A 25,354-nucleotide genomic window follows, 5' to 3' on the forward strand; every position below is an offset into this window, starting at 1 on the left:
CGGACTGCTTCTTGACACACTGCTTGCTTAACCCGGAAGCCAGCCGCACCAATGTGTCGGAGTAAACACTGTACAACTGGCGACCGTGTCAGTGTGCACTGCGCCTGGACCACTACAGGAGTCGCTAGAGCGCGATGGGACAAGGACATCCCTGCTGGCCAAGCCCTCCCCTAACCTGGAGGACGCTGGGCCAATTGTGTGCCGCATCATGGGTCTCCCAGTCACGGGATCGAACCCGGATCTGTAGTGATGCAGTGCCTAAGACCGCTGTGCAACTCGGAAGGCCCCAAATATTCATGCTGTTTAATCAGCTTCTTGATATGCCACACCTGTCAGGTGGATGGATTATTAAACTTCTGAGGTCTTTTATTTCAGCTCATGAAACATGGGACCAACACTTTACATGTTGCGTTTATATTTTTGTTCAGTGTATTAAAGATGCACGATGTCAAAAACGCTCTGCCAATTCCTGGTTGCTCTAATCATAATAGTTAGCCTAATTTCAGTTTATGTAACAAAACAAGTAGTCATTGTGTTGAGAATTATTGTACCATCTAAACTGCTGGGAAATATCTTTAACCAAACCATAACCCAAAACATTGAATTTTCAGCAGTACAGAACCGAATTGAAAAGATCCACAAACAAAACTTAAAACCAGGAAGCATAGAAATAGCGCACATAGAACATATCTAGCGCTTCTTAGACTTTCTTTCAATGAGAATGAAAAATCTATAACTGTTAGAATCTTGACTAGAATCCCAAAATGTGATCATATCACTCCAGTGCTAGCCTCTACGCTGGCTTCCTGTTAATAAGGCTAGGGCTGATTTCAAGGTTTTACAGGTAACCTAAACATTTTTTTACATGGGCTTGCTCCTACCTATCTCTCCCATTTGGTCCTGCCGTACATACCTACACGTACTCTACGGTCACAAGACTCAGGGCTCCTTATTGTCCCAGCTGGAGGCAGGGCTTTCTCCTATAGAGCTCAATTTTTATGGAATGGTCTGCCTATCCATGTGACAGACGCAGACTCGACCTTTAAGTCTTTACTGAAGACTCATCTCTTCAGTAGGTCCTATGATTGAGTGTAGTCTGGCTCAGGGGTGCGAAGGTGAACCGGCACCCTTGCTGTCTTTGCCTGGCCGGCTCCCCTCTCTCCGCTGTGATTCAAGTTAATCATTAATATGTTGGATTCGTCTCAATCTCAACAAAAAATCAAAGTTAAATAGGACTAAATCAAACTTTAATTAAAATTCGATTAGTGTCACGCCTGCTCCCGCTCTTCCCCCATGGCGCTCGAGGGCACCAAGCTCCCCAGCATTGCGCCCTCCTGCCTCCATCATTATGCACACCCGCCTTTCCCACGTCCCGCGCGTCAGCGATTATTGGACTCACCTGGACTCTATCACCTCTGTCATGACCTCACCTATATGTCTGGTTCCCCGCTCTGTTCCCTGCTTCAGCATTGATTGTCATATGTCCTTGTTGACCCATGTTACCTGTATGTACCTGCTTCTCATCTCCGGGGTCGGTCCTTATAATTAGATTTGATGTAAGTGCTATTCTTTTAACTTAGATGTTTGGTAGAGAAGAAGAAGATGTGAATCCAACATATCAATTACTAATTTGTAGACAAACTGGAATTAAAGCCAGACTATAAGTCAGTGGCACAGATGGATCTATCCAAGCAGAAGATACATCTCCTTTTATTAATTGTTGATATTTGGTTGTATTGACAACCAAACACAATTCAATATTACTTTTGTAATACATTAAATAGCATAAAGTTAAGGCTGTCTTACAAACGAATGTAACATTCAACCTTCAAAATGAGTAACAACATCCATGACCACATTTTTTACGTCTTCTTATGTAATTATATAAAGTGTGCATGTTCAAGGTTACTTTTAATGCAAATCTCAACTGCAATCCAGGTCATTTGGTTCTGCTATTAGATGAAGCACAGTCATAATACATTCATCTGTTGTATAAACCAAAAAAATCACACATTGTTTTTCCATTGGAATTTGGTTGTGCTTTTAGATGGTTGAAAGCATAGTGATGACACATTGGAAATTCAACTAACTTTTGGCTGTCTTTTCGAGTGGGTGAATATAGGTTGCACACTTCCACATGTGAAAAACTAACTCAGATGGTTGTAATTTTGCATCCCATGTTGTCACATTTCGCATGAGATCATGTTTTTACATGTGTAGTTTCATGTTACCACATGTTGCTTTTACATGTTGTCACGTTATTACATTAACTTCACATAAGATCACATGCGATCATGTGAGATCACATTTGAAACACATGTTATCATATGAATTTTTTGTAAGGGAAATGTCCATGTGAGGAGGGAGAGAGCGGATCGGATGCATCACGGTCATAGGCAGGGCTAAGCCTCGGTCAGACGGGTCCGGTCTTGAGGCAATGATGACTGTTGCCCAGAGCCGTTACACAGTGCAAAGTCTGGTCTCTGTTGCCGGTAGGTAGCCAGCTACTCCTCGACCACCACTGATCACTTAGCACACACTTGGGTGATGCCCTGGCAGTGGAAGGCTCAGCGGTAGTCCAAAGTAGCCTTCCCGAGCATTTGCGCATAACTCTGCCATCTCTGCTTGTACCCTTACTTTGGCCTTGTCCGCTCAACCTCAACCTTCAAATCAAAACATAACATGCTACCTAGTTAGCTAGCATGCCAAACCAACCATCCATCTGACTTGCTTGACAGATTTAAAATGCCATGGTGGCTTTAATATTTTATAATTATATACACTCAATGGACAGTTTTTTTTAGGTACACATCTAGTACCGGATGAGACCCCCTGCAACCATGGATGCAGGATGCCCTTGGTCAGCAACAATGTTCAGATACACGTTGGTGTTGGGGAGTGAGCATGTGCCAGGAAAATTATTCCCCACACCATTACAACACCACCACCAGCCTGTACTGTTGACATCAGGCAGAATGGGGCCATGGACTCATGCTGCTTATGCCAAAGCCTGACTCTGCCATCAGCATGACACAACAAGAACCGGGATTCGATGGAACAGGCAATGTTTCTCCACTCCTCTATTTCCCAGTGTTGTTGATCGCGTACTCACTGGAACCCCTTCTTCTTGATTTTTAGCTGATAGGAGTGGAAACTGGTGTGGTCATCTGCTGCAATAGCCAATCCGTGACAAGGACTGGAGCGTAGCATTTTCGTGAATGGGGTGGTGTACCTAATAAACTGAGTAGAAAAAAAAAAAAGTTTTACAGGAGTGATGCTGCCTTTATAGCGCCATAGGGCTTGACCAATGGGGTTGGCAAAATGGGTTAACTTTGAGCACTATCTCCTGAATGTTTTGGCATTCAGGTCCAAAAAGCTTTCTGACCACTTCCCACCATAGGCAAACATGTATGGAAAGTTTTGTTCAAATCAAATTGGAAATGGTAAAAAATGTGTTTTGAATTCATATAGAATGACCCTATTTAATATTCAGTCAGGGTTCCAGGTACAGTACATAGTTTAACATAATTTTCATTGATCATCGCATACTGTAGATTATCATAACATGACTAAACATCAATATAGTCATTATCATATCATAACCATTGTCATAATTCTCATGATTGTATAGGTTGCGTAAAGAAAATAACCTAGCCAGTCATCAAACCATATCATCAAGATGACATTGCTTTTGAAGCTCTTTGAGACTCTTCTGTAAAGTTGTAATGGTTTTATTCAGTGTTTTCTTTCCCATGCGTTTGAGATGGACAAATGTAGCTGGAACTACGCGACCGATGTTGCGGAATTTGGTTTAATCTTGACACTGCACTTACTTAATAGGTCTTAAAATGTCAGACAAACTTTGATTCACTACCTGGACTAGCAGGTTTAGGAATATATTAATACCCACCTTAAAGCTTTAGACTGCAATTCGAAAAACAACAAAATGTGGTTCCCATTCCATGTTTTAGTAAACAGCTGAGAGATGGGGCTAGAAGAATGTTGGCTATAGCTCCTCTCAAATACCTAGGCAGCACTATGGATACAAAGACTGACATCCACACAATCATTTTTAACATATTTTGAAGCTATTCAGTGCTTGTTTTCATTCTTGTTGTTTCTATACGACTGAGATACCTTATATTTTGGAATATGATAGCGTAAGATAGTTGTGCATTCATAAGTTGGGTCATTAATGAATTCCTGGGCATTTGCACCATACACCTTTGTAACCATGAAAATCACTTTAAAATGACCAATAGTCACACATTATACATGTTTTTGTTTATATTCAACTGTTTATCAATGATAAAACACAATGCAAGTCATTTATACTGCAAAGCTATAGGATTATGCATTGTTTAAAGAACTTGGCTAGTCTCAGTAGTAACATGTTTGGGGGATTTAGAGATCTCTATTATTTTGAATGCTAGAAATTAAACAAAAGTATTTCATATATTTATATATAGTGCCTTCAGAAAGTATTCACACCCATCGACTTTTTCCACATTTTGTTGTGTTACAAAGTAGGGTTGAAATTGATTTAAATGTCATTGTTTGTCAAAGATCTACTCAAAATCCTCCAATGTCAATGTGGAAGAAAAATGTAAATCCATTTTTATTTTATTTTTAATGTAGAGTATGACAAATTAAAACACTAATATATCTTCATTCGATAAGTATTCAACCCCCTGAGTCAATACATGTTAGTCACCTTTGGCAGTGATTACAGCTGTCAGTTTTTCTGGGGAAGTCTCTAAGAGCTTTCCACACCTGGATTGTGCAACGTTTGTTTGCCCAATATTCTTTCAAAAATGATTCTTAAACCTGTCAAATTGGTTGTGGATCATTGCTTGACAATCATTTTCAGGTCTTGCCATAGATTTTCAAGCAGATTTGACAAAACTGGAACTTAGCCATGTGAGAACATTCACTATCTTCTTGGCAAACTACTCCAGGTTAGATTTGACCTTGTGTTTTAGGTTATTGTCCTCCTGTGAATTAATTTCCCAGTGTCAGGTGGAAAGCAGACTGGACCAGGTTTTCCTCTACGTTTTTGCCTGTGGCTTACATTTTTTATACTGAATATCTTTATTTATATCCATAACATTATGCATCCACCACTATGCTTGCAAATATGGAGAGTGGTAGTAACGTGGTAGTAATGTGCTGTGTTGTATTGGATGTGCTCAGACATAAACATTTGTATTTAGGACAAAAAGTGAATTGCTTACCAAATTTTTTGCAGTATTTCTTTAGTGCCTTGTTGCAAACAAGATGCATGTTTTGGAATACTTTTGTTTTGTACAGGCTTCCATTTTTACTCCTACATTTATTTAGGCTTGCCATAACAAAGAGGTTGAATACTTATTGACTCGAGACATTTTCAGCTTTTAAATCCACTTTGACATTATGGGGTATTGTGTGACAAAAAAAGTTACATTTAATACATTTTTAATTCAAGCTGTAAAAAAAGTCAAGGGGTATGAATACTTGCTGAAGGCTGTGGCGGAAGAATCAGAATTAGTTAGGTAACATAGATAATTAAGATGTCTTATCTGCATAATATGCTTCTATGATATGCTTGTTGTTAGAATGTATCCCTTCGGACTCTGGTGATGGCAGTTGCACTTCCTCCCTCAGCTGTCACCTGGGGCCTAGAGAGGGGAGAGGTCAGACTTGTCTTTCACATGTCCCTGGTGCTATGCAGAACATCAGAAAGAGAAGAGGACAGGAAGGGAACATTGTCTTCATATGTGAATGTGTCTTCACCTATTCTTAAACCATGTGAAGGCATAGCGTGATTGATGGGGAACCAATTACTTGTCTCTACAATGTATGTGCGCCAGTTATTCCCTCCTTTGGCCTTGGGGGAGATAAGGTTTGAGACAACAGATGCGTGGGGTAGTGTCTGGAACCATTGTATGTCATCTCTGATGTTACACTTATCCTGGGATAGTGTATGACCTAGATGCTCACTCCCCTCAGTGAGCTTGTCCAGGCGTGTGGTCAAGAAGAGGTTCTACTTGAGATGCGAGTATCTGGAGTTGACAATTGATTTATGCCATAGAATGAGTTGGTGTTTTTGTGCTATGAAGTACCAGGAATGAGATGGGAGCCTCGTCTTAGGGGCCAAACTGAACGATAAGAACAGATTTTCTAGCAAATGCAAATGGCTGCGGGATACTCCATTCTCATTTATCAAGTCTCACTTTGTGACCCGTTCCACACATCTGTTGTTTGTTGTGTAGACTAGGGGGTGGATCTTTGCTATAAAAGATTTCAGTAGCCTTTGTACCCTCATCTGAGGGTGGTTCGTCGACCAGCCACCGCTATTACAGAGCTCTCACTAATAAAGATTCAGTTTAAGTCTAACTCTGACTTGTGTGATAAGTCTGTCTTTCCTTATTTGATAATACAGAAATTACTGTAGATCAATACTGTTGATCAATAATAATTTTGTCCCTCAGGTTTTTGTAATTGGTGTGAACACCTTGAAAATCACTCATTACTAGGATATACAAGGACTTTGAGCATTCCTTCCATTGTTATCGGGTGAGGTGTCTATATTAAACAAAATTATTAGCCAATCACATCCTTTTAGTATTCAATATATTCTGAGGATTCCATTAATCACTTGGTGTCTAAATCCAGTGTCTCTTGGTGTTACTCAATTTAATTAACAGGAAATTACATGATGGGACAAATTATTAACCATATCACATGTATTATTTTTAAAGGGTTAATGACCTTAGATTTTCGAATCTGTGGCCTCAATTTCAGAAATTCCTCATTGACCTAAAATGTATCCTTGGTGTTGCCATCATTGGTGTTATTACTCCTACCTGTAGCAGACTTAATTATCATAATAAGCTGCCATATTAGTTTATTTAGAATGGGAAAATTTACCTAAATACAGGACATTTAAATAAATAAATTTTCCCCCCAAAATAAAAATGTTCAACAATCAATGAGTAAGTTATATGAATTGAAATGACCATTGAACAGATTCCAAGATTGCGGAGTGTACTTTTTACCAAGAGCATACTTGAGTGGTATGTCCACTTATTAGTCTCTTCCATCTAACTCATTTTACACAAGGGGCATTGTTTCTTGTTCTTAGTCATTGTGAATACTTATTCTGTGAGTTCGCAGATGTCTTTTCAGACTTGATGCTAACTTCAAGTGAGTTCCACACAAATGACATTGAACTCCCTCCCCTGTATGAACCTTCATATGCGCAGTCAGGCTTCCCTTCAGACTGAAGCATTTGCCACATTCATTGCAGCGATGTGGTTTCTCCTCTGTGTGAGTCATCATATGCTTTGTAAGGGTTCCCTTGTCACTGAAGCATTTGCCACATTCTTTGCACCGGAATGGTTTCTCCCCTGTATGAGTCCTCATATGCAATATCAGGCTTGCCTTTATGCTGAAGGATTTTTCACACTCTTTGCATGGATAGGATTTCTCCCCAGTGTGATTTTGCTGATGGAGTTTCAGACTTCCTTTTGTTGTCAAGCATTTTCCACACAAATCACATTTAAAAGCCGGCCCTGTATGAGTACCCATATGATTTTTCAGGTTATTCTTGTGATTGAAACATTTGCCACATATGGTACAGCAATGTTGTCCCTCCTCCGTGTGAGTCTTCATGTGGCGGATCAGGTAGCAGTTCAGGACGAAACCTTGTCCACATATGTCACACATGTATGGTCTCTCTTCACTGTGCCTATTTTTCCCATGCATTTGTAGGCCACGTCTTGTCACAAAGCATTTTCCGCAAACGTCACATGTCAGATTAGGCAACTCACTGGTTTCTTTCCTTGGCCGTCCTCTTGGTCTCTCGTCAAGATGCCGATTTTGTCGATGCCTTTTCAGACTACGTGCTGTCGCCAAGCATTTTCCGCACACATCACATTTCAGGTCAGGCAACTCACGGTTTCCTTTCTTTGGCCGTCCTCTCGGTCTCTCTTCACCGTGCACATTTTGTTGATGCCTTCTCAGACCACCCGCTGTCGCAAAGCATTTTCCGCACAAGTCACAGTTCAGATCAGGCAACTCCCTGGCTTCTTTCCTTGGCCGTCCTCTTCCTCTCTTTGATTTAAGAGGCGTTAACCGTGACAGTCGTATTCTATTCTCCACTTCATCCTCTTTTACATGATCACTTTCGTCGTTGTCACTCTCTGGATTTACTTCAGATGGGGGCTGATATTCACTGGTTGAGTCGGACTCTCTGTAGCGCTCACCATCAAATTCTGTTTGGTTCTCTACAGTTGTAATGTTGATAGAGTTCCATATAGACTCTTCGGCATCAGACTCGACGGGCCCCAAACTGGCGCTCCATTCCTGCTCATAGTGCTGTTGCTCAGGGTTAACAACCTCTCCAGTGAGAGTGAGCTGCTGGAGGTCTGGAGGGAAGGAGAAAGGAAGAAATTTAATGAAAACACAAATAGGACTACTACCCATACGATGGGGTCTCTAAATCTGGATAATCCAGAATATACTATAAGAACATACTATACAGATCATTTCTGTGTTTTATATGATGCATTTATCGGATGCAATATTTGTCAATCTTTAGGGCGTTTTTGATTTTACCCACGCTAACGTGACCTAAGAGGTGACTGAAATAGGGAACAGCTTTACAAAGAAGTGACTGAAATAGGAAACAACTTATTTTTTTTCCTTCTTTAAAAAAAAAAATCTTTATTACAAAAAACACAAGGAAGGGGTAACATTAAAGTATTAGAACATGAAGGACAAACAATACAGCATCAAGACACGATCAAACATGTATCAGTCTTTCCACAAGAGGCATCCTTATGTGTGAGGGTGCGTGTGCAAGATAGTGATATAAAATATGTCAGTTTACTTTCCATGATCACAATCTTGTGAAACCCGAACCCTCCAAGATCCCCCCCACAGTTCCCCAATAGCTGTCCCTCACCCATTCGAGACCCCTCCCACAGTCCCCCCAAAAAAATACAACTAATTCCATTCCACACCCCCAAAAGCCCCCAATGCACCAACAACCAAGAGAATGAACTAAAGAGAAAAAAGGAAAAGACAGAAGAAAACAACAATTGCAAAAACCTTTTTTTTTTTTTTAAACAAAGGACATTAAGGACAACTGAAATCATAACAGCAATGCCTACTTTATGTTTGTGTGCATGTCTGGCAATATTACATGTATGTGTTTATTTGAATGAGAGTGTGTGTATATGCATGTGTTCAAACACCTGCACGGCATCAGCCTCAGGCAATCCGGCATTAGTTGTAAAAATACTGCCACTTAGTGTCATTCAAATGTACTTTTTTATGTTGACTTTTTCCCCCTCTTATCTTTTGACCATCATTCTCTCTCTCACACAGCAACTTTACTCCCACTTGTCTTCAATTCCACATCCCAACCCTCAGCTTCCCTCAGCCCATCCCATCTATCTCTGCTGGCCACCCACTTTGTGTTTCTACGCAACACATATCTTTCAACTATGCTATGATGTTTAACGTACAATTTCAATCTATCTAATCAAGTAGAATCTACAGATTGCGTGTTGAAGATAAATACTTTTACTAAGAGTATTAGTATATTAGTAATTGACTGACCCGGTCTCTCCAGATTTCCTAACAGTACTATTTCTAGGGTTCAGCCATTCCTGAACCTGAGACCAGAAACAGGCTACCTGAGGGCATTACCAAAATAAATGGTCTATTGATTCTGTATCCTCAAAACAAAATCTGCAGCGCTTTGATAATTTTATGCCCCAAATATTCAACATTTTGTTGCAAGAATTCTATATAATAATTTTTGCTGAAAAGCACCAAGTCTTGAATCTTGCGTTGTTTTATATATGAACTCATATACCCTGTACCATGGAATCATCAAAAATCTCTTCCCAACCATTTTGCAAACATCCTAGTCCTCAAATAAAACTGGTGTACTTTCCTATTTATGTTATTTTTATTTCTCTACCAGTTTTGATCCTTTATATTGGGCAGACAGACCATTTCCCTACTTCATCCCGCTGCCACCTGCCTCCTCCAGTTTTGATCCTTTATATTGGGCAGACAGACCATTTCCCTACTTCATCCCGCTGCCACCTGCCTCCTCCAGTTTTGATCCTTTATATTGGGCAGACAGACCATTTCCCTACTTCATCCCGCTGCCACCTGCCTCCTCCAGTTTTGATCCTTTATATTGGGCAGACAGACCATTTCCCTACTTCATCCCACTGCCACCTGCCTCCTCCAGTTTTGATCCTTTATATTGGGCAGACAGACCATTTCCCTACTTCATCCCGCTGCCACCTGCCTCCTCCAGTTTTGATCCTTTATATTGGGCAGACAGACCATTTCCCTACTTCATCCCACTGCCACCTGCCTCCTCCAGTTTTGATCCTTTATATTGGGCAGACAGACCATTTCCCTACTTCATCCCGCCTCCTCCATTTTTTGGGGCAATGTTGTAATCAATTGGTTGTACTCTTGGATTGAGCAGACCTTTCCATACAACTCTGATAACTCCATGAAGGACATACCTCTACCATTACAATTTACAATATAATTTAAGAACAAAATACTCCTTTCAAACATCTTTCCCATAAATACAGGTATTTTATCAACCAGCACATTTGAGTTCAGCCATAATATTTGTTGTAATATTTGTTCGATCTTTTCAGGGGGATGAAATTTAAATTGTAGCCAGCTCTGCAATGCTTGTTTGAAAAAGACAGATCATTTTGAAAAAAGTATAATTTTCATAATTAATCTGCACAAAGGCAAAAATGCCATTTTTAAACAATGGATGAGCTTTTCTTATGAATCTACTTGAGAACCATTTAGGGTTCAAATAAAACTTTTGAATGAGTGAAGCTTTTAGAGAGAGGTTTAGGGCTTTTATATTTAATCATCTCAACCCACCCATTTCATATTCATTATATAGATAGGCACACTTTATTTTGTCTGGTTTAGCGTCCCAGATAAAGCGAAATATTTTTTGCTCATATGATTTGAAAAACATATCATCAGGAGTAGGCAGCGTAAGTAAGTGATGTCTCTGATTGGGGACGATATTTAGGTAGCCAATATTCCTTGGGTATGTTGTGGGTTGTTATTCTATGTTAGTTGCCTGTTTGCACTAGTCATATAGCTCACGGTTTGTTTTGTTCAGTGTTCTCTCTTTCATTAAAGAGTTATGTACGCTTACCACGCTACGCCTTGCTTGGTCTCCTCTTTATGACGACCATGACAGAACAACCCACCATAAAAGAACCAAGCAGCGTGAAAAGGAGGAGCAGCGTTTGATGGAGCAGACAGCATGGACATGGGACGAAATACTGGACACTAAAGGATCCTGGACGTGGGAGGAAATACTGGCAGGAGAGGATCGCCTACCGTGGAGGCAGGTGGAGATAGTACGGGAGGAACGGCGACGATATGAGGGTACACGGCTAGCACGTAAGCCCGAGAGGCAGCCCCAAGACGTTTTTTTTGGGGGGGGGCGAAGCGAAGAGATTGCATGAGTCAGGTCGGAGATCTGAGCCAACTCCTCGTGCTTACTGTGGGAAGCGTGTCTTCAGTGCAGAGCGTCCAGCGACGGTTCACAGACCGGAACCTCCGGCGATGGGCCACAGCCCAGGGTCTCCAGCGACAAGGGTGGACTCAGTGTAAAGAAGGGGGACGGCATCCAGAACCAGAGCCGCCACCGAGGTTAGATGCCCACCCAGACCCTCCCATATAGGTTTAGGTTTGCGGCCGGGAGTCCGCACCTTTGGGTGTGGAGGGGTACTGTCACGCCCTAACCTTAGTTATCTTTGCTTTATTTATTAGTTTGGTTAGGTCAGGGTGTGACAAGGGTGGTTTGTTTAGTTTTTGAATTGTCTAGTTTTTTTTTGTATGTATAGGGTTTTTTCTAGTCTAGGTGTTTATATGTCTATGGTTGCCGAGATTGGTTCTCAATCAGAGGCAGCTGTTTATCGTTGTCTCTGATTGGGGACCATATTTAGGTAGCCATATTCCTTGGGTATTGTGACGACCCTCCCATTATGTCTGCCGTATTCTCTCTTTGTTCTTGTTTCCTTATTAGGATGCTGGTGGGCGGAGTTGGGAGGGTCATCAGCTACATGGGAAACACCTGGGCCCGGTGTCTCCCAGGATAAATACACCACTTCCCCATTCATGGAGGAGACTCTCCATGCAGACACCTTTACAGATTGTGTTGTGTATCTTGGTGGCCTTTTGATTGTTTTCTTTGGCACCTTTCAACACCCTGCATTAATCACATTCATGTATGCAAAACACTCACTTACACTACTGATTACACACACCATTGTATATTGTACTTAGTTTACTTTATTCAATAAATATATGTTTTGTTACTCCTTATCTCCATGTTGTCTCCCTTTTTGTTACGGGCTTTGAGCCGGTTCGTGACAAGTGGAGGCTCATCCGGGATATTTTAACTTATTGGCTTGGGAGACCGTGGAGGTACGTGTTTGGTTTGCATATTTTGTTTGAGTTTGATAGGCCCAGTATTGGTTGCCTTTGTTGTTTGGTTTGTGTGCAGCTTTGGAGAGAGTATAATGGTTCGTTTCCAGGCCCTGCCAAGCCTGGAAACTCTTGTTCTACTTTCTGTTGGGACGTCAGTCTGAGGTGAGTAATCGGCTGGGAGATTTGGGTAGGGTAGTGGAACTTGCTACCCGGAGCTATAGCCTTTTTCCCCTGATAGGCTTAGCAACGTGTTTAATTTTTTGGAATATGTTGGGCATGGTTAATCTTTGTTATTTTTGTGTGGTGTCTGTGGACTGAGCAGTTGTCCCGGGGGCACATCCGTGGCTTGGTGGAATTTGCCAGCATGCTGGGGAGTTTTTTCCTTGCCAGCGGGCTACAGTGCGTAAATTCCCACCGCAAATCCGCACGAAGACTAGGGTTGAGTTTTTGTAGGTTTTGGGGAAGCTCCGTATCTCATCTCTCTTCTGTGGTGTTCAGGGTGATTGTCATTTCTCGGGTTGTGGTCTGGTGTGCTCAGCAGAGGGGAAGAGCGAGAATTGTTTTTGTGTGACTATGGCGTCTTATGTAGATGAGTTCATTTGCTTTCCATCAGAGGAATTGTTATAATTAGGTACTAAAGAACAGCTGGAGAAGGTCGCTGAACACTACAAGGTTGAAATTAGTGATAAACGTCTAAAGAATTATATTTGGTGGATATTTGAAGGCCAACCTGATGGAGAGTGGTAATTCTTGAAGTTACCACTGGGCCAGCCTCTGCTGAGGACTCGCCGTTTCCCCATAAAGTTACAATGGCCATTCCATCGGTTAGTCCTAGTAGTCTTCTTTTTGAACAGCAGAAAGAACTGCTTCTGTTACAGCTGGAGCATGATCGTGAGAAGCTAGAGCATGATCGTGAGAAGCTAGAGCATGATCGTGAGAAGCTAGAGCATGATCGTGTAAAGTATGAAAAGGAATTGGCATTTAAACAAGATATGGAGCGTGATAAAATCAAGTTGCAAACAAGAACGGATAGAGTTGGTTAGGGAAGGAAAGATCTCAGGGGAGAGTTTGTTCGGGAAGGTGATCCAGATGTACCTAGGGGTCGTTCCTCTTTTGGTCGTGCCCCAGACACATTTGATATTGTTGGGAACTTACGGTTATTGCCTCAGTTTCATGAAAAGGACCCTGAGACATTATTTTCGTTGTTTGAACGTGTTGCTGACGCTAGGAGTTGGCCTGATTCTGACCACACTTTAATGTTGCAGTGTGTGCTGACAGGTAAAGCACAGGAAGCATATTCAGCGCTTAGTGTACACGACAGTGCCAGTTATGATAAGGTTAAAACAGCTGTGTTACAGATTTATGAATTGGTCCCTGAGGCTTACCGCCAACGATTTAGAACTTTAAAAAGGGATGATAAACACTCATGTTGAGTTTGCGCGACAATTATCTTTACAGTTTAATCGCTGGTGTTCCGCCTCTGCAGTTGTGACTTTCCAAGGGCTGTGTGATCTGATTATTATTATTATGTTAGAGCAATTTAAGGATACAATTCCTGATCGTATTGCCACGTATATTAACGAACAGAAAGTAAAGAATGTCGCTGAAGCTGCGGTTATGTGTTGACTCACAAAAGTGTCTTTGCAGAGCCCCGTATTCGGAAAGAGTGGGGGCGCTCGGATAGATTTGGGCTTTGCTCACCGAGATACTTTGGTTCATGGGCAGAGTTCTATTCAACTAGGGTTGAGCCTTGATAAAATGCAATCGTGTTCGTTGTCTGTAGAATATGCCATCCCATTCTTAACTGACTTGCCTTGTTAAATAAAGGTAAAAAAAATACAATACAAACATAGGACATCACTACACGTCTATATTCACTGTAGAAACATAAAATAACATTAAAAATAAATCACAAGAATTGACTTTTGAAAGTTAAAGTACATAAAATGAATCAAATAAAGGCCAGGATTGACAGTTGTACAAATCTATGATAGAGTTGTAAGAATATTTTTGTTTTGTTATTGACTAATTCTAGGGATTTTATTAAATATTGGATTTCAAGTGGAAATATATTGCATTTGGGGACAGATTTCAAATATTTGTTTTTGTGTATATAACATTTACCAAAGAGATTGAAGAAATGAACGACTAATTCAGTAGTGTTGTTTTAATTTGAATAATAACATATTACATCATCCATTGGAATTACATGGGTCTTATTGATGAAATTAAAAATGTCAATATTTAACCTCTCATAATTAAAATTCCTCAAGCATACAAGTATTTTACACCATTTTAAAGATACAATTCTCGTTAATCCAGCCACCATGTCTGATTTCAAAAAGGATTTACAGCGAAAGCACCACAAACGATTATGTTAGGTCACCACCAAGCCACAGAAAAGAAACTGCAATTTTTCCAGCCAACGAGAGGAGTCACAAAAGGCAGAAATAGAGATAAAATTAATCACTAATCTTTGATGATCTCCATCAGATGACACGCATTGGACTTCATGTTACACAATACATGTATGTTTTGTTTGATAAAGTTCATATTTATATAAAAAAAATCTGAGTTTACATTGGCGAGTTACGTTTAGTAGTTCTAAAACATGTGGTGATATTGCAGAGAGCCACATCAAATTACAGAAATACTCATAATAAACATTGATAAAGATACGACTATTATACATGGAACTTTCGATAAACTTCTCCTTAATGCAACCGCTGTGTCAGATTTCAAAAAAACTTTACGGAAAAAGCAAACCATGCAGTAATCTGAGTACATCCTTTAGACAACAAAGCAGCCAAAAAGATACCCGCCATATTGGGTAGTCAACATTACTCAGAAAAAGCATTTTAAATATTCACTTACCTTTGATGATCTTCATCAGAATGCACTCCCAGGAATCCCAGTTCCACCATAAATGCTTGATTTGTTCAGTTTGCGCCGAACATCGGACGAAAAGTTCAAAACGTTCCGTTACAGCCCGTAGAAACATGCCAAATTAAGTATGGAATCAATCTTTAGGATGTTTTTAACATAAAACTCCATTAATGTTCCAACCGGACAATTCCTTTGTCTGTACAAATGAAGAGGAACGTAGCTACCTTTCACGTGAGCGCGCCAGACCACTCACTCAAAGAGCCCTTATGAGCCCCTCCTTTAGAGTAGAATCCTCAAAACAGGTTCTAAATACTGTTGACATCTAGTGGAAGCCTTGGGAAGTGAAACATAACTAATATCCCCCTGTATCTTCAATGGGGGCTGACTTGAAAAACTACAGACCTCAGATTTCCCACTTCCTGGATGTTCATATCTTGGATATTTTCTCAGGCTTTTGCCTGCCATATGAGTTTGGTAATACCCACAGACATAATTCAAACAATTTTAGAAACTTCAGAGTGTTTTCTATCCAAATGTACTAATTATATGCATATTCTAGCTTTTACGGCTGAGTAGCAAGGCAGCTTAATTTGGGCACATTTTTCATCCAAGCTACCCAATACTGCCCCCTACCCCAAAGAAGTTAACTCGCTCCAAAATAACTTCACGGTCACACTCATAAAACATGTGTATAATAGTTTCCCCTACCTTATCACAGAAAAGGCATATGTCCTCTAAATCCATGAATTTAGACAACAAGTTAGGGGAAAGAGGGATACCTAGTCAGTTGTGCAACTTCAACTGAAATGTGTTGAATGTGAATTGTCTCTGAATCAGAGAGATGCGGGATGCTGCCTTAAATCGACCTCCACATCTTCAGCGCCCAGGGAACAGTGGGTTAACTGCCTTGCTCAGAGTTTTACCTTGTCAGCACACGGATTCGATCCAGCAACCTTTCAGTTACTGGCCCAAAGCTCCAAGTAGGCTACCTGCCGCCACCCAAGTTATTGCAAGGGTATGTTTTGTGCAAGATTTTTGTGAATTTATTTTACTTTATTTGATATACAAAATTTGTGAGGGAGCAACCAAGTTTTCTTCCATTCAATTTCAATAATATATGCGCTCCAGAAGAATTTCATTAATTAAGTCCTGAAGGTGTTGCTTTGCATATAGAATTCAATTCTTTATACATTATTACATTTGAACTTACTCAACCTGTTGTCTGTGCGGTAGAAATTTGAGACAAAATATCCAAAGGAAAGTATTATTTACCCAACTGTTTAGAGCGCTGGTACTGCCTTTGAAATGTCTATTGCCTGGCACATGCGCAAAACCATGTAAACACCTGTAAGACTTCAGTTAGTAAGCATGCATAAGTACATTGCATGTACTTCTGTCTTTTGCACGTGCCTTAGATCATGAACAAACACATCTTGATTTCCACAGACAGAGACCAGCGTATTTGAAGTATGTTGAACCTACTTGAATCTAATTCAACATATTAGAAATCCACATCAAAATCGGTCAGTTTAAGCTAGAGATGTTTTTTTTGTTGCATTAGATGCATCTCTGATTTAGAACAGTTTGCTGATGAAAAGTGCCAGTAGAAAGGTGCAGCAAGCTCATTGATTATGTTCACATGCAAACTAATAATTCAATATTAAACTGATTATGGCAGTTAAGGCCGAGTATGGCATTAGTCATGGTCATTTTTCTGTAAAAGGACACATGAGCACCAACGTGAAGTTCATAGGATCATGTCAAATTATCTGTCACATGAAAGCTAAGAGTCTATTTAAAAAAAAATCATAGTTGGGGCTCCTGCTACTGTTCTCCCTTCCACTGGCATACTGTTATGTTAAGCCAATAACTATTTTTTTTCTCTTATTTGATAGTCAAAGTAAGATTGTGAAAAGTCTGGACAACGCCTCCCTCTAGCCTCTCTCTCTCTCTCTCTCTCTCTCTCTCTCTCCTATTAATGTCACCTCTCACTGACACCTACCCATGAGCCCTCTCAACTTCCATTTACTGTAACTAGCATCCTTACCCACTGAGCACAGTTGACACTGGACATCGAAAAATAGTCTAAATTTGGTCAGTCTGCCCTGGTTTCAGTGTCCACAGACAATCTTTTTTTCCTTTTTTTCCCACGATCTGGACCAGCCCTGATTTCAGTGTCAACAGACGTTACAGAGGTGTATTTGATCTGCGCATGTGCCAGCAACACAAGCCTCCCTCTTATGATTTGCCAAGTTAAAAAGGTTCAATAAAAAAATATATTAAATAAATGTGCAAGTGAAGTGAGTTCAGAAAAACTTAAAAGTATGCATCTTAGAAAAGTTTTCAAACAAACAAACTTTATATGTCCAAATTCAATCAAATGGGCTTCCCAAAAATAACATGGTCGCAGTGGTAGAACGATTATTTTGATTTTGTCCATTTTGTCCATTTATCAAAATCCCTGTTTTCAGATGTGTCAATGTAAACAAGATTAGGGAAATCGTTCTGCTAACACTTTATTTTAAGAGACTATAATAAAACATGTATATGCCATTTATAAATGTGTAAACCATGTATTAATCATTACGCACACATTAATAAACCATTTACTAATCATCAGTAAAGTATTGTTGCAGACCCTAATCTAAAGTGAGTGCTATTATTACTTCATAAATACTTTCTAAATGTTTTCGAGTGACAAGTGTAATGTCTCACAAAAAGATGGGCATGCCATTGGTAGACATTCCTGCAGTACCTTACTATAACATGAACAAATATGGGACGAATGATTAATAAAGTGTTAACATCATTCTCGCAAAGCATGTAGCCCTAAACGTTGAAATCAAACTATTATATTAAACGGACTATTCACAATAATGGCATCATTGAGTGCATGTAACCGTACTCAGTAGGCTGGTTTCCATTGACCCAGGGTAATTCGACAAAAAGCAATGTCGCAACATAAAAATATTGCGACAGGTATATTGTTAACTAACAGATATAGGGGACATTTTCTGAAGATCGACAACAACAAAAAAGTTTCCGTTGGAGAAGGGTGGATTTTTCTTTTTGTCGAACTTTCTTGTATTGCGGCCAATGATGGAGCAGTGTTTTTCGAATAAATGATGATTGCCGAATACTTTTTAAAAAAGGTTGTATTTAGGCGACAATGTAAAATTAATGTCAAATAGAGACGTCACATACCTGCTAATCTACGCAACTTTATCTCTGGTTTGAAAACCAAATCCAGCAGTCTTCGTAGACGTGCATTCGCCCGTTTCAAACCGTAGATTTCTTCCTGGTACTCTGCGATCGTTTTTTTAACTACCACGGATATCTCCAAAGGAACTGCTGTTAATGTTTCGTTGAGAAACACATTGATCTGTTGTAGTTTAGACATTTGGGGGAGAAAATGGATGGGTGGAGAAAAAAAATGTAGTTATTTTGCTGTCATTACTACGGATCCGTGCTCGAGAAACAGGAAATGTCTTGCAGAATGACTTCTTCTTAAATTTGTTTGGCGGATGGCAACCAACTGAAAGGTGCCTACTGCCTACACCCCCACCTACTGTACTGGAGTGTGAAGCCGGTCACCCCATACATAAAATAACACAGTGCTGTAGGTATTTGAATTTAAAGGCAATGTTCCCATGTTTAGCGGAGAGTGCATCCACAATAAATGCTGCATTTGTCGGCTGAATCAGAAATGACCTTATCGTGCAATCTATAACGCTTCAGCGATACAGAGTGAATCGAGCCCTTACACTTGTTGTTGGTATTCATCTTCCACAGAGAGAGGTGCATAAATATGATATTATCTCTACTCTGATGTGGCCGGACCAAATTGGGGAGATCTTTTGGAATGTGGCCTTCACTGGATCTTGTGGAATGTGGCCTTCTTCCCTGGACTCATCGTCATGCTCAGCTACAGCAAATACTGCAGGTAGGATGGCAAGGCTGTTTGACGCCAGTCAAAAACTTGGTTGCATTGCCAGATTGACTTACATTGACTAATTTATGTAAATACATGGCATAAATAAGAACAAGATGTTTTAAGAAAAGTGGTTTGGATGTATGCACACTTTATTAACATGCATTGTTCACTAATGTTCATGTCAGGTGATCAAATCATATTTTTAAAAATCTTTTTACAAGTGTCTTGACTTACTGTGCTTTCAATGTGAACAGTATCATCCAATAAAATCAAATGCGATTGGTCACACACACGTTTAGCAGATGTTATTGCAAGTGTAGTGAAATGCATGTGTTTCTAGCTACAACAGTCCAGTAATATCTAACAATTCACAACAAGACACACAAACCTAAAAGTAAAATAATGGAATTAAGGAATATACAAATATTAGGATGAGCAATGTAGGAGTGGTATAGACTAAATACAGTAGAATAGAATACAATATACATATGCAATGAGTAAAGTAAAAATATGTTAACATTATTAAAGTGACTAGTATTCCATTATTAAAGTAGCCAGTGATTTCATGTCTATGTACAGTGCCTTGCGAAAGTATTCGGCCCCCTTGAACTTTGCGACCTTTTGCCACATTTCAGGCTTCAAACATAAAGATATAAAACTATTTTTTTGTGAAGAATCAACAACAAGTGGGACACAATCATGACGTGGAAATGCATTTAGCAATTAGTGTTAGTACTTCAGTCTCCCCTGTTTTCTCAGCTGCGGTCACGTTGCAAAACTGAGACCGTAGCAGAAACAAAGACGGTTCTGACATGATGTTCTGTGGAGTTATTCAAGGAAGGAAAGTGAGAAACTCCACACCACTCTCTCACTTGCTTTACAGATGCTCCCCACCACTTGTTTGCAACCCTTCTAATTTAGTGTACCCTGATTGCACAACCCATGTCAAATTCCTGGTCTCTGGCAGCATTTGGAATTGCCAATCTGCAGTCAAGAACACCAAGTTCAAATCAGCCTATGCTGCCCTTCAGGCCCTGATGGAGATATGGATCACCCCAGAGAACACTGCTACTCCACCTGCTCCCTCTTCATCTGACTATACTTTCACTCAGTCCGAGAGCTTCTGGTCATCGCGGTGGTGGCACAGGGCTGCTAATTTCTGGAGATTTGATACTTTCTCCAACACCTGTCAAACTCTTCAATTGAATTCTATGCCATCACTGTCACTTGTCCACTCAATCTTAACAATGTCAAGCTCATCTAAAATCCAATCAAATTTTATTGGTCGCATACACATTTAGCAGATGTTATTGCAGGTGAAGAGAAATGCTTGTGTTCCTAGCTCCAACAGTGAAGTACTATTCACAATACATACAAATATAAATTTACTGTATGTATATGTGTGACAGGATGTATAGACATTATGGACAGGATGTGTATAGAATGTAGTATATCTGAAGACTATGTTGATAGAATAGTATACGTACAGCAATAGTTGAATAGGATGGACTTGACTAGAATACAGTATATACATATGAAATGGGTAAAAACAGTATGTAAACATTAAGGTGCCCAGTGTTCCATGTCTATGTACAATGCCTTTGGAAAGTATTCAGACCCCTTGACGTTTTCCACATTGTTACGTTAGTCTTATTCTAAAATGGATTAAATAGTTTTAACCCCCCCAATCAACCATAATGACAATGCAAAAACAGGTTTTTAGCTAATATTACATATATATTCAGACCCTTTACTCAGTACTTTAAACACCTTTGGCAGCGATTACAGTCGAGTCTTCTTGGGTATGACACAACAAGCTTGGCACACCTGTATTTGGAGAGTTTCTCCCGTTCTTCTCTGCAGATCCTCTCAAGCTCTGTCAGGTTGGATGGCTAGCGTTGCGGCACAGCTATTTTCAGGTCTCTCCACAGATGTTCGATCGGGTTAAAGTCTGGGCTCTGGCTGGGCCACTCAAGGACATTCAGAGACTTGTGCCGAAGCCACTCCTGCGTTGAACGGAGCGAAGTACAGAGAGATCCTTGATGAAAACATGCTCCAAAGCACTCAGGTTTTCAGACTGGGGCGAAGGTTCACCTTCCAACAGGACAACAAACCTAAGCAGACAGCCAAGACATCTTTCCCTCAATCCTGACTTGTCTCTCCCAGTCCCTGCCACTGAAGAACATCCCCCACAGATTAATGCTGCCACCCCCATGCTTCACCTTAGGGATGGTGCCAGGTTTCCTCCAGATGTGACACTTGGCATTCAAGCCAAAGAGTCCAATGTTGGTTTCATCAGACCAGATAATCTTGTTTCTCATGGTCTGAGAGTCTTTAGGTGCATTTTGGCAAACTCCAAGCAGGCTGTCATGTCTTTAATTGATGAGTGGCTTCCTTCTGGCCACTCTACCATAAAGGCCTGATTGGTGGGGTGCTGCAGAGATGGTTGTCCTTCTGGAAGGTTCTCCCATCTCCACAGTAACTCTGGAGCTCTGTCACTGACCATCGGGTTCTTGGTCACCTCCCTGACCAAGGCCCTCTCGCCCCATTGCTCAGTTTGGTTGGGCCAGTTCTAAGAAGAGTCTTGGTGCTTCCTGACTTCCTCCTTTTAAGAATGATGGAGGCAACTGTATTCTTGGGGACCTTCAATACTGCAGAGATTTTTTGGTGTCTCGACACAATCCTGTCTCGGAGCTCTACAGACAATTCCTTCGACCTCATGGTTTGGTTTTTGCTCTGACATGCACTGTCTGTGGGATCTTATATAGACAGGTGTGTGCCTTTCGAAATCATGTCCAATCAATTGAATTTATCACAGGTGGACTACAATCAAGTTGTAGAAACATCTCAAGGATGATCAGTGGAAACAGGATGCACCGGAGCTCAGTTTCGAGTCTCATAGCAAAGGATCCGAATACTTATTTAAATAAGGTTAAAGTTTTAAAATTTGTAATACATTTGCAACAATTTATAAAAACCTGTTTCCGCTTTGTCATTATGGGGTATTGTGTGTAGACTGATGAGAAAAACAACATTGAATTCATTTTAGAATAAGGCTGTAATGTAACAAAATGGGAAAAATGACAAGGGGTCTGAACACTTTCACAAATGCACTGTAAATCGTTGTGCAATGTCATGGGTAAGTTCTGGCCATTGTCTTTCAGCTGGAAAAAGTGGATTTCTACTGGTGTGAGTGTTTAAGCTAGTTTACTAAACAAGAAAACAGTTTGTTAGGAAACAAAGAGAGCTGGGGACTCAAACCAGAGATCTGTCACATCGCAGCCCACCTTTTACACACTGCACCAAACCTAACTCCCACAAGGTTTTCCCCCATTTGACTCTAACCTGTCACTGTTGCCCACTAATCATTTAGCTAAGAAGACAATAACCACACCTGGATTCTAACCATTCAAACAATCTCATTTGTGCTAGCCTCATAACAAGAATGAAGGAGGAAACCTCCAGAGAGCAAGAAGGAATGGGTTCACAGGAGCTTTTTGTGTGTGTCATATTCCTCATCAGTTTGGACAGAATACAGCCGTGGCCAAAAGTTTTGAGAATGACATGAATATTAATTTTCACAAAGTATGCTGCCTCAGTTTGTATGATGGCAATTTGCATATACTCCAGAATGTTATGAAGAGTGATCAGATGAAGTCCCTCTTTGCCATGCAAATGAACTGAATCCCCCAAAAACATTTCCACTGCATTTCAGCCCTGCCACAAAAGGACCAGCTGACATCATGTCAGTGATTATTTTGTTAACACAGGTGTGAGTGTTGACGAGGACAAGGCTGGAGATCATTCTGTCATGCTGATTGAGTTCGAATAACAGACTGGAAGCTTCAAAAGTAGGGTGGTGCTTGGAATCTTTGTTCTTCCTCTGTCAATCATGGTTACCTAAGGAAACCCGTGCCATCATCATTGCTTTGCACAAAAAGGGCTTCACAGGCAAGGGTATTTCTGCCAGTAAGATCAACCATTTATCGGATCATCAAGAACTTCAAGGAGAGCAGTTCAATTGTTGTGAAGAAGGCTTCAGGACTCCCATGAAAGTCCAGCAAGCGCCAGGACCGTCTCCTAAAGTTGATTAAGCTGAGGGATCTGGGCACCACCAGTACAGAGGTTGCTCAAGAATGGCGTGCATCTACACGCACAGTGAGGCGAAGACTTTTGGAGGATGGCCTGGTGTCAAGAAGGGCAGCAAAGAAGCCACTTCTCTCCAGGAAAAACATCAGGGACAGACTGATATTCTGCAAAAGGTACAGGGATTGGACTGCTGAGGACTGGGGTAAAGTAATTTTCTCTGATGAATCCCCTTCGATTGTTTGGGGCAACCGGAAAAAAGCTTGTCCGGAGAAGACAAGGTGAGCGCTACCACCAGTCCTGTGTCATGCCAACAGTAAAGCATCCTGAGACCATTCATGTGTGGGGTTGCTTCTCAGGCAAGGGAGTGGGCTCACTCACAATTTTGCCCAAGAACACAGCCATGAATAAAGAATGGTACCAACACATCCTCCGAGAGCAACTTCTCCCAACCATCCAGGAACAGTTTGGTGACAAACAATGCATTTTTCAGCATGATGAACCCCCTTGCCATAAGGCAAAAGTGATAACTAAGTGGCTCGGGGAACAAAACATCAATATTTTTGGCCCATGGCCAGGAAACTCCCCAGGCCTTAATCCCATTGAGAACTTGTGGTCAATCCTCAAGAGGCGGGTGGACAAACAAAACCCTACAAATTCTGACAAACTCCAAGCTTTGATTATGCAAGAATGGGCTGCCATCAGTCAGGATGTGGCCCAGAAGTTAATTGACAACATGCCAGGGCGGATTGCAGAGGTCTTGAAAAAGAAGGGTCAACACTGCAAATATTGAGTCTTTGCATCAACTTCATGCACTTGTTAATAAAAGCCTTTGACACGTATTAAATGCTTGTACTTAATATCTAAAGACACTGAGGCAGCAGACTTTGTGAAAATTAATATTTGTGTCATTCTCAAAACTTTTGGCCACGACTGTACATTCATCAAAACTCAGCAAAAAAAGAAGTCCCTTTTTCAGGACCCTGTCTTTCAAAGATAATTTGTAAAAATCCAAAGAACTTCACAGACCTTCATTGTAAAGGGTTTAAACACTGTTTCCCATGCTTGTTCAATGAACTATAAAAACAATATGAACACGCACCTGTTGAATGGTCATTAAGACACTAACAGCTTACAGACGGTAGGCAATTAAGGTCACAGTTATGAAAATGTAAGACACAAAAGAGGCCTTTTACGGACTCTGAAAAACATCAAAAGAAAGATGCCCAGGGTCCTTGCTCATCTGCGTGAACGTGCCTTAGGCATGCTGCAAGGAGGCATGAGGACTGCAGATGTGGTCAGGGCAATAAATTGCAATGCCCGTGCTGTGAGACACCTAAGACAGCGCTACAGGGAGACAGGACGGACAGCTGATTGTCCTCGCAGTGCCAGACCACGTGTAACACCTGCACAGGATCGGTACAAACCCGAACATCACACCTTCGAGACAGGTACAGGATGGCAACAACTGCCCGAGTTACACCAGGAATGCACAATCCCTCAATCAGTGCTCAGACTGTCTGCAATAGGCTGAGAGAGGCTGGACTGAGGGCTTGTAGGCCTGTTAAGGCAGGTCCTCACCAGACATCATCGGTAGCAACGTCGCCTATGGGCACAAACCCACTGTCGCTGGACCAGACAGGACTGGCAAAAAGTGCTCTTCAATGACAAGTCGCGGTTTTGTCTCACCAGGGGTGATGGTCAGATTCGCATTTATCATCGATAGAATAAGCGTTACACCGAGGCTTGTACTCTGGAGCAGGATCGATTTGGAGGTGGAGGATCCGTCATGGTCTGGGGCGGTGTGTCACAGCATCATCGGACTGAGCTTGTTGCCATTGCAGGCAATCTCAACGCTGTGAGTTACAGGGAAGACATCCTCCTCTCTCATGTGGTAGCCTTCCTGCAGGCTCATCCTGACATGACCCTCCAGCATGACAATCCCACCAGCCATACTGC

At 41.0% G+C, this 25,354-nt stretch overlaps 1 protein-coding gene across 2 annotated transcripts; it reads right to left on the reverse strand.

Annotated features, from left to right (window-relative positions):
• Positions 1 to 1,665: 1,665 nt before the first annotated feature.
• On the reverse strand, positions 1,666 to 18,877 carry LOC118361471 (zinc finger protein OZF-like). Of its 2 annotated transcripts, none has more exons than XM_035741434.2 (3): positions 18,580 to 18,877; positions 7,231 to 8,408; positions 1,666 to 3,240 (listed from the first exon to the last, which is right to left on the reverse strand). In XM_035741434.2, exons 1-3 carry the CDS (start codon positions 18,773 to 18,775, stop codon positions 3,109 to 3,111), a joined length of 1,506 nt encoding a protein of 501 aa, XP_035597327.1. In that variant the 5' UTR covers positions 18,776 to 18,877; the 3' UTR covers positions 1,666 to 3,108. The 2 variants fall into 2 exon arrangements, with proteins under 2 accessions (XP_035597327.1, XP_035597328.1); XM_035741435.2 differs by having other exon boundaries at positions 1,666 to 5,657.
• Positions 18,878 to 25,354: the final 6,477 nt, after the last annotated feature.

Source organism: Oncorhynchus keta, chromosome 28 (assembly GCF_023373465.1).
Source record: "Oncorhynchus keta strain PuntledgeMale-10-30-2019 chromosome 28, Oket_V2, whole genome shotgun sequence".
In the NCBI taxonomy this organism is placed as follows: domain Eukaryota; kingdom Metazoa; phylum Chordata; class Actinopteri; order Salmoniformes; family Salmonidae; genus Oncorhynchus; species Oncorhynchus keta.